General features: G+C 49.0%; 1 protein-coding gene across 1 annotated transcript; it reads left to right on the plus strand.

Annotated features, from left to right (window-relative positions):
* The first annotated feature begins 796 nt into the window (after window positions 1-796).
* LOC146349096 (protease inhibitor 4-like) lies at window positions 797-9,334 on the plus strand. The gene is made up of 4 exons (XM_084854962.1): window positions 797-881; window positions 7,083-7,244; window positions 7,698-7,838; window positions 9,290-9,334. Exons 1-3 carry the CDS (start codon window positions 797-799, stop codon window positions 7,835-7,837), a joined length of 387 nt encoding a protein of 128 aa, XP_084711088.1. The 3' UTR covers window position 7,838; window positions 9,290-9,334.
* The last annotated feature ends 345 nt before the right edge of the window (window positions 9,335-9,679 follow it).

Below are 9,679 nucleotides of genomic sequence, written 5' to 3' on the forward strand. Positions count from 1 at the left end.
AGTCCAATCGCATCATCCTGCTCATCTTCCCCGTCTTGCCTGGCAACTGGTATATGGAGTCATACTGCCTCTGATACGAGAAAGACTATATAGCCATCCTGACTATTAGCCATTCGTAGTTGTTTCCTGCATAAACGCACTACCAGGAGCCCTCAAGGCCTACCCGCACGCCGTGCAGTCACCGTGGGGTGCTTTGGCCCACCCTGGTCCCTCACGTTTCTCCACTGGAGCCAGTACAGGGGGCTGCAGTGAGTGCCTGGCTGGCCAGCAGAGAAGAGATCTCCTCCTCCCCTGGCTTCCCTCCAGCACATTGAAAGCTGCCCAGGTACCAGCAGACCTCCTGGCTGGGGGTACGGAGGCCCAAAGCTCACTGGAAGAGCACCTGCCAGCCATGCAGGAGGTCCCAGGTTCAATCTCTGGTGGGGCTGAGAACCCCCCCCCACACACACACACGTTGTTCGGGAAGGCTAGACTGAGCAATGGCTGTACTCCACATAAAGCCTCTCCTCACACTCCAATGTCCCAATTGCCAGGCTGTGCAAGGTTGGGTCTGCCCTTGCCCATAATCTAGAAAGACCTGCAGGGATGGGAAAGGCTCTCAGCAGCTGTGCAGTGGTTAGACAGTTTGTTTGCAACACATCTTTCTGCCCAGTTTGATGGCAACATGTCCATTCGCACACTTTCACCACCACCTCGACCTACTTCCTTCTGCATTTGGCTCCTTGCTACACCTGCCTTGCTTGGATTGATAAAAAAGACTGATTGGCCTGGGTGTGAGATCTGCAGCTGCCTTGCGATGCCGCCGGAGGCTCTCCTGGTGCTTGTGGGAGTCCTGGCCCTCTGGGCTGAGATGACCCCCATCTCTGCTCAGAAAACTGCTGGTAAGAGAGTCCTTATCTTTATTTTTTCATTTATTCATTCATTCATTTCATTTCTATACCACCCAATAGCCAAAGCTCTCTGGGCGGTTCACAAAAATTAAAACCAAAGAGCATACAATAAAACAATACAAAATATATGAAACATTAAAACCACAGTAAACAATACAGCCAGAATAAAGCCTAGCAGCAGTACAGGGATTTAAAATACAGGTTTAAAACAGCAAAGCTAAATCCTTCCCCTCCCTCTCCCACGGCAGCCTCCTCTTCTCCCCATGTGCATGAGGTGAAGTGGGTGGCTACGAAGGGGAGGGCCTTTGCAGTGGTGGCACTGCGGTTGTGGAATGACCTCCCCAGAGAGGCTCACCTGGTGCCTACATTGTGGCCCTGTCAGCTCCCAGGGAAGACCGTTTTATTTCCCCAGGCCTTTTAGCCCTTCGGTTTAAACAATTGTGTTAGCGTGTTTTGACCTTTTCACTGCTGCTGGCTTTTGTCTTGGCTGCTGTTTTGGTGGTATTCTGTTTGCGAATTCTGTTTGTTTATTACGTTTTACTATGTTATTATAGTTTATGTTTTTTTGTAAACTGCCTAGAGAGCTTTGGCGAACGGGCTGTTCAGAAATGTAATAAAGAAATAAAGAAGTAAATAGTATCTAGCAAAAACTGTGGTCTGGTCTTAGAAGGTGGTCTTGAAATGGTTGGAAATCTGTCAACGGCAGCTAGACAAGCCGTTGCTACTCACGGGATGTCAGTCAGCACGCTGCCCGTTCGGGATCGTGAGCAATCTCAATGAGCTGAGCGAGCCCCTGGCTAGGGATCTGCAGGGAGGAGTCCCCCCCTGCCCCACCCACAACGCGCCCCATTCCTGGCTGCTCCACAGGTAGCACGTTGACTTCAGGGCCCTCCTGCTGGTGCAGCCCACCACATGCGTGGGGTGGGGGCGGTGGCGGGGGGCGCTTTGCCTGCAGACAGTTCTTTCACTTCTGCTGCATACCAATGTCACTCAGCTGGTGGACTGCACACGTAGAGGTGCAGCCTCAACTACATAGATATATATATATATATTCTAACTTTCCTGACTGGATATTTTTGCATTTGCTGTCTTTCAATGATATGTCTGTATTTCTATATTTGTGCATGTTATTATCAATGAAATCTTTGTATTTGTTATTTTTCAAGGGTGTATTTTTTTTATTTATTTACAATATTTATATATCGCTCCACATCAGAAGATTTTGGAGTGGTGAACAACACAGTAAAAGAATAAAACAGCAGGTTAAAAGAGTTAAAACTTTTTTTTTAAAGACAAACCCCAACAAGTGGACTTTTTCAATATGTTAATAACAGAGGGCATTTACAAATGTAAAAGTAAAGCAGCATTCTGCAGACCACTGGAATATAGGGATGTTCGAATTGTGCACCTTCCGTGCCACTTGACTTCCGCAGTTTGCGGCCAGTGCTCCATACCGTCATTCGCAAGTCCCCGGAATTCTCCTTTTTTTTTTCCACTCCAAGAATTACGAAGATAAATCTGTACCGACAGCCATAATTCTGCATAACTTCCGTAAGAAAGGCTATTTTTCGTAGATATTTACGTATTTTTTCCCCTGCCCTGAGACATGCAGTAATTGCCTTCAGCCAAAACACTTCCTCCTCCTCGGGGCTTCCCAAAACGAGGCTGCCCCAGGTGTGCCTGAGCGATGCACTCTTGGTTCAAAGCAATGCTGTTTGAAAGAAAGGAGAAACCTTTTAAAATGACCATGCCGGTCTGGAGCCCTGCACGAGTATTATTCCCCCTGCTAGGCTATTTCCACATCCAGCCTTGTTGATGACATTGTGAGGCTAAAATGGAGAGGAGAACCAACTCTGTGCATGTCTACTCAGAAGTAAGTCTTACTGAGCTCAATGCAACTTACTCCTACACATGTCAGCATGCCACTTGCCCCCAGCTCAGCTTTGTATTTCCACATCCAGCTCATTAGCAAACCTCCTGTTAGTTATCTCACTGGGTGACTTTGGGCTGGGCTCTCACCACTGCACCACACTTCTGTTATATGAAACTCATGAAGAAAAAGAGACAGTATAATGGAAAGTTCTTTCTGAAGCAGTCACACTTGTACAAATGCAGCATGAAGGGAAAGATCAGCAACCTTCTCTTTGTTTGAATAAAAAGCACACTCTGCACATGCTAAGGGAATGGACAAATGAGGAATAAACATACCAGAGAATATGAAGAACTATATTCTTCCAGTGTGTGTGTGTAATCTCCCTCCATCCAGCTGTTTCCCGGAACCCCCCCCCCCATTCACCCAAGGGTCTTCTGAGATAACTAACAGGAGGTTTGCTAATGAGCTGGATGTGGAAATACAAAGCTGAGCTGGGGGAAAGTGGGGTGCTGACAGGCGTAGGAGTAAGTTGCATTGAACTCAGTAAGATTTACTTCTGAGTAGACATGCACAGATTTGGTTCTCCTCTCTGCTCAGCTTTGTATTTCCACATCCAGCTGTAAAGAGGGCAAACTCCATGTTAGGAATAATTAGAAAAGGAATTGAGAATAAAATGCCAGTAGCGTACTGCCCCCCTCCCCTCCCCAAGGCTAAAAGAGATGACGCTGGAAGATGAGCCCCTCAGGTCGGAAGGTGTCCAATATACTACTGGGGAAGAGGAGAGGGAAGTTCCAAGTAGCGCCAGAAAGAGTGAAGCGGCTGGGCCAAAGCCGAAAGGACACTCAGCTGTGGATGTGTCTGGTGTTGAGAAGAAAGTCCGATGCTGTAAAGAACAATATTGTGTAGGAACCCGGAATGTTAGATCCATGAATCAAGGTAAGCTAGAGGTGGTCAAACATGAGATGGCAAGATTGAACATCGACATCTTGGGAATCAGCCAACTAAAATGGACAGGCATGGGCAAATTTAATTCAGCTGACCATCATATCTACTATTGTGGGCAAGAATCCCTGAGAAGAAATGGAGTAGCACTCCTAGTCAACAAAAGGGTGGGAAAAGCAGTACTGGGGTACAATCTCAAAAACGACAGAATGATCTCAGTACGAATCCAAGGCAAACCATTCAACATCACAGTAATCCAAGTCTATGCCCCAACCACTGAGGCCAAAGAAGCTGAGGTTGATCGGTTCTATGAAGACCTACACCACCTTCTAGAACTAACACCAAAAAAAGATGTCCTCTTCATCATAGGGGATTGGAATGCTAAAGTAGGAAGTCAAGAAATCACTGGGATAACAGGCAGGCATGGCCTTGGTGTAAAAAATGAAGCAGGACAAAAGCTAATAGAGTTTTGCCAAGAGAACACGCTGATCATAGCAAACACTCTTTTCCAACAGCACAAGAGGCGACTCTACACATGGACATCACCAGATGGTCAATATTGAAATCAGATTGATGATGTCCTTTGCAGCCAAAGATGGAGAAGCTCTATACAGTCAGTAAAAACAAGACCTGGAGCTGACTGTGGCTCAGATCATGAGCTGCTTCTTGCAAAATTTCGGCTTAAATTGAAGAACGTAGGGAAAACCACTAAACCACTCAGGTATGACCTAAATCATATCCCTTATGAACATACAGTGGAGGTGAGGAATAGATTCAAGGGATTAGACCTGATAGACAGAGTGCCTGAGGAACTATGGACAGAGGTCCGTAACATTGTTCAGGAGGCAGCAACTCAATCCATCCCAAAGAAAAAGAAATGCAAGAAAGCAAAGTGGCTGTCTGAGGAGGCTTTACAAGTAGCTGAGGAAAGAAAGGAAGCGAAAAGCAAGGGACAAAGGGGAAGATATATCCAACTGAATGCAGAGTTCCAGAGAATAGCAAGGAGAGACAAGAAGGCCTTCTTAAATGAACAATGCAAAGAAATCGAGGAAAACAATAGAATGGGAAAGACTAGAGATCTTTTCAAGAAAATCGGAGATCTCAAGGGAACGTTTTGTGCAAAGACGGGCGTGATAAAGGACAAAGAAGGCAGGGACCTAACAGAAGCAGATAAGATTAAGAAGAGGGGGAAAGAATACACAGAAGAACTATACAGGAAAGATCTGAATGTCCCTGATAGCCATGATAGTGCGGTCACTGAACTTGAGCCGGACATCCTAGAGAGTGAAGTCAAGTGGACCTTAGGAAGCATTAGTAACAACAAAGCTAGCGGAGATGACAGAATTCCAGCTGAGCTATTAAAAATCCTAAAAGATGATGCTGTTAAAGTGCTGCACTCAATATGCCAACAAATTTGGAACACTCAACAGTGGCCACAAGACTGGAAAAGGTCAGTTCACCTTCCAATTCCAAAGAAGGGCAACACCAAAGAGTGTTCAAACAACCGTACAATTGCGCTCATTTCACATGCCAGCAAGGTGATGCTCAAAATCCTACAAGCTAGGCTTCAGCAGTATGTGAACCAAGAACTACCGGAAGTACAAGCTGGGTTTCTAAGAGGCAGAGGAACTAGAGATGAAATCGCCAACATTCTCTGGATCATGGAGAAAGCAAGAGAATTCCAGAGAAACGTCTATTTCTGCTTCATTGACTACGCTAAAGCCTCTGATTGTGTGGATCACAACAGACTGTGGCAAATTCTTAAAGAGGTGGGAGTACCAGACCACCTTACCTGCCTCCTGAGAAACCTGTACGAGGGACAAGAAGCAACAGTAAGAAGCAATCATGGAACAACCGAGTGGTTCAAAATTGGGAAAGGAGTATGACAAGGCTGCATATTGTCGCCCTGCTTATTTAACTTATATGCAGAGTACATCATGAGAAACGCCAGGTTGGATGAATCACAGGTCAGAATTAAGATTGCCGGGAGAATTATCAACAACCTCAGATACGCAGACGATACCACCCTAATGGCAGAAAGCGAAGAGGATCTCAAGAGCCTCTTGGTGAGGGTGAAAGAGGAGAATGCAAAAGCTGGTTTGAAACTCAACATTACAAAAACGAAGTACATGGCATCTGGCCCCATCACTTCCTGGCATATAGAAGGGGAAGAAATGGAAGCAGTGACAGATTTTACTTTCTTGGGCTCCAAGATCACCACAGACGGTGACTGTAGCCATGAAATTAAAAGACGCTTGCTCCTTGGGAGGAAAGTTATGGCAAACCTAGACAGCATAGTAAGAAGCAGAGACATCACTTTGCTGACAAAGGTTCGTATAATCAAAGCTATGGTTTTCCCAGTAGTAATGTATGGCTGTGAGAGCTGGACTATAAGGAAGGCTGAGTGCCGAAGAATTGATGCCTTCGAACTGTGGTGCTGGAGAAGACTCTTATGCGTCCCCTGGACTGCAAGGAGGTCAAATCAGTCCATCCTAAAGGAAATCGAGCCTGAGTGCTCATTGGAAGGACAGATACTGCAGCTGAAGCTGAAGCTGAAATATTTTGGCCACCTAATGTGAAGAGAAAGGTCACTGGAAAAGTCACTGATGCTGGGAAAGACTGAAGGCAAAAGGAGAAGGGGACGGCAGAGGATGAGATGGCTAGATCGCATCACCGATGCAAAGAATATGAACTTGAGCACACTCCGGGAGAGAGCGGAGGACAGGAAGGCCTGGCGTGCTGTGGTCCATGGGGTCACGAAGAGTCGGACACGACTGAACGACTGGACAACAACAAAAGGGCACTTTCCACCTGCTTCGTGTTCTACCATTTTCTTGTTAAGCCTGGGGGGGGGGCACCCCTTTTCATTTCTGGCTGGGATGGGGTATAAACATCTGGGGAGAGTCTGATGGCCACTCAGTCCTGCCTCACCATGAAGTCCGCTGGCCTTGTCTTCCTTCTCATTGGACTCCTCATCCTCTGTGCTTTGATGCACAATTTTGTGAGTAGTCCGCACATCATGAACCTTTCCCTCTCAATAAGGAAGCACCAAGCCCTTTCCTCTTTACTGCTTCCCGCTCCATGAGCTATTGTAGCCAGAACTGCACACAGTCCTGTCACTGAAGGCACACATCCCAGCGTTATGGAATGGCATTAGGACGATGGCCGTTCTGTTTTCAGTTCTGTTCCTAAAATGGAGCCTGTTTTTTCCACTACCCACAGACACAGAGCTCCTAGTTTCAGTGAAATGTATTACTGTGACTCCAGTTTGGAGCAAAAGGTTCACAAACTGCACCCACTCTGGTAGGGACTTCTCCAGTGAGAGAGGAACTGGTTCCGGTCACATTGCCAAGGCCATAAACTCTTCTTTTCCACAGAGATTTGCTACCTTCCTGCAGAACCTGGACCATGTCTTGCGTACATACCCTGCTATTTCTATAACTCCTCTTCCGGAAAGTGTGAGAAGTTCATCTATGGTGGCTGCCGGGGAAACAAAAACAATTTTGAGACTTTAGAGGAATGTCAGCGTGCCTGTGCAGGTAAGTGAGGAGGACAAGAGGTAAGCTGTGAGTCTGTCACCCTGCAATGTCAGGGATGAAGAAGGGCCTCAGCCAGGGTCTGGGAAGCAGATCCAGTCAGAGGAAAACTAGAAGCTGCCTTATAGCAAGCAGGGCGATTTCCCCATCTGGCCCAGCACTTGTACTGGCTGGAAACCTTAGGGCGCTTGGATACAGAAGCGTCTATGCCATTACCCTCGACTCAATGGCTTTTTTGGGCTGCTCCTCCTCTCGCCACGCGCTCCCTCCAGGCTGCTGGCCTGGAGGCTTCCAGCCAGGAGCAGGGTGGCACGGTGGCAGGAGGAGATGACTGTCCCCCTCCACCCAGCTGTGTCTGCCTTGGGGAGCTGTGATTCTCCGGCCACTGGAACACACAGGAGCTGCAGCCCCTCTTCTTGGGAACGTCTCACAGCCACTGGTTGTTCTGTGTTGCAGAACGGCCAGGAAAGTGCCCCACGGCTCCTCCGGGTACTGTGACAGTGTGCATAGCTCGTTGCAAGGAGGACGCACAGTGCCCGAGACCGCAGAAGTGCTGCAGCTGGGCTTGCATGAGAGCCTGCTTCAACCCTGTCTAAGGTGAGCCAGGCCTGCTCGTCCGGGAATCGCCACCCCTTCTCTCCGCCCCTCTGCCAGCACGCAAGCCCCCGGCCGCGCCCCTGTGTTTGTGCCCGGGGCTGGGTGGGAAAGACAGTGACTCGCACAAGTCGCTGTGAGCCTCTAATCCTGCAGGTGGCTCCTGAGATTCTCCAGCTGGCTTCCTTCCCTGGATCTCTCGCCTCCCTGAAACGGCTTCGGGGGGCTTTGCCGGCCCTCTCTTACCCTCTAGAGTGAAACGAAGCAGCAGGAGGCCTTGGAGGCTGGAGCGCCTCCTGCACCGCGTGGAAGCAGTGGGGCTTGTGGGTGGGCGGGGGAGATCGGAAAAGTGAACTCATGGGGAAGAGGGATTTTGTGGGGCTAGTGGGGAAGGATCCAGAGGATTATGGGGTCCTGCGAGTCCAACATTTATGAAATCCCTGTTAATGGTTCTCTGCTCCTCAAGGGTAAAGGACAAACTACAGAAGGACCAAGTTGGGATTCCTGCTCTCTTTGCTGCTGAATCCCTTTGGTCATGTCTGTGGCTAGTTTCTAAAAAGATGGGTTGTGGGGTCCAAACAGCTTCTGACGGGGGTGGTCGCCCCTCATCCCAGTGTTGTGGAAGGTGGCGGCACTCACTCCCCGATGGGAGAACAGCGCCATGCGTCTGCCCAAGAACTCACGGTGAGGAGCTGAGCAGCCATAAACACCCGGTGATCAAACTGAGATCAAGGGGAAGGCGAGGGGGAGGGGGCTCGCTCCACTAAGCAAGCCGAACAGTGAAAGCATCTCAGAAAAGATGTGTGCTTATTCATTCTCCTCCGGGGACGTAGAAAGTAGCAGTGAACACTGGACTTGTACAAATGGAAGCAGCATGAAGAGTTAAGACTTTGGCTCTGGCGGGGGCTTCTTCACCTCTTCCTCTTCCTCCTCCTCTTGTGCAGCGTGCAGAACCTGAGACTAGAGACAGCAGTGGGGGGTTGGGGCTGGTGGGTGTTGAGACTCGTCTGTGCTGGGAAAAGTGGCCGCTCTCCCTATGTGCAGAAGAGTCCCCTTCTGCTTAGCCTGCCCCACCTCCGTCACCCATTGCAAGAAGGAGGTGGGGCGGCTGAAGCCGGCTCAGTCCCCTTTGCTCCTCCGCTGGAGAAGCAAAGGGGGCTGAGCTACTGCTCCTTTGACCCTCCCGCCTTTCTCTCACCATGGGGGAGGGAGGAGGAGCAAGTGAGGGAGAATCGGCTTGGCTCAGCTGTCCACAGTCTCCCTAACCAGGAAAGCCCATGTGCCTCAAAGCCTGGCCTCTGGCCCAAGCACCAGATGGAGGTTCTGTCTGCTGCTTGGGCCGGGGAGCATAAATGTCAGGTGGGTGTGGCCAACCTACTGATGTCAGCCACCCCCCCCCCCCAAAACTAGGTCTACACCTCTGCCAGTGTCTCTCTCTCTCTCTCTCTTCCTAGATCCGTAGGCAGCAGCCCATCCCAAGCTGTGACCAGAACCCACCGATCTATTCCTACTATTCTGGGAGTCACCTACCTGAACCCACCTCTCCACCCCACCCCATTTTCACTGATGGTGCCAACTTTGCAGCACCATCACCCTTCCTTTCCTTGGCAATAAACACACAGATGCATCCTGAGAGTCTGGTGGTTTTTGGTTGTTTGGGGGGGGGGTCTTCTTTTCCTGCCCCTCTCTCCAAGGTCCCCTCCCAGTTGACTGTGACTGTCCAGAAAGTGAGAGAGCCAGAAGCTCTGTTTACAATTGACTTTTAAAACTTTCTAACCAAATGGCCATTAACACATCTTGAGACAGCAAAGCCTGCATGTGTCAAGACATATTTTCTTCTGTCT

This window comes from Heloderma suspectum, chromosome 4 (genome assembly GCF_057233095.1).
Source record: "Heloderma suspectum isolate Gila_16-S chromosome 4, 16-S_ref, whole genome shotgun sequence".
Lineage (NCBI taxonomy): Eukaryota > Metazoa > Chordata > Lepidosauria > Squamata > Helodermatidae > Heloderma > Heloderma suspectum.

Bases quoted from the DNA above. Each gene is read 5' to 3' on its own strand.
- LOC146349096 (XM_084854962.1), top strand. From the start codon at position 797: ATGCCGCCGGAGGCTCTCCTGGTGCTTGTGGGAGTCCTGGCCCTCTGG. The intron at 882-7,082 runs GTAAGAGAGTCC...TCTTTTCCACAG, and splicing joins CTCTGCTCAGAAAACTGCTG to AGATTTGCTACCTTCCTGCA. The intron at 7,245-7,697 runs GTAAGTGAGGAG...TCTGTGTTGCAG, and splicing joins ATGTCAGCGTGCCTGTGCAG to AACGGCCAGGAAAGTGCCCC.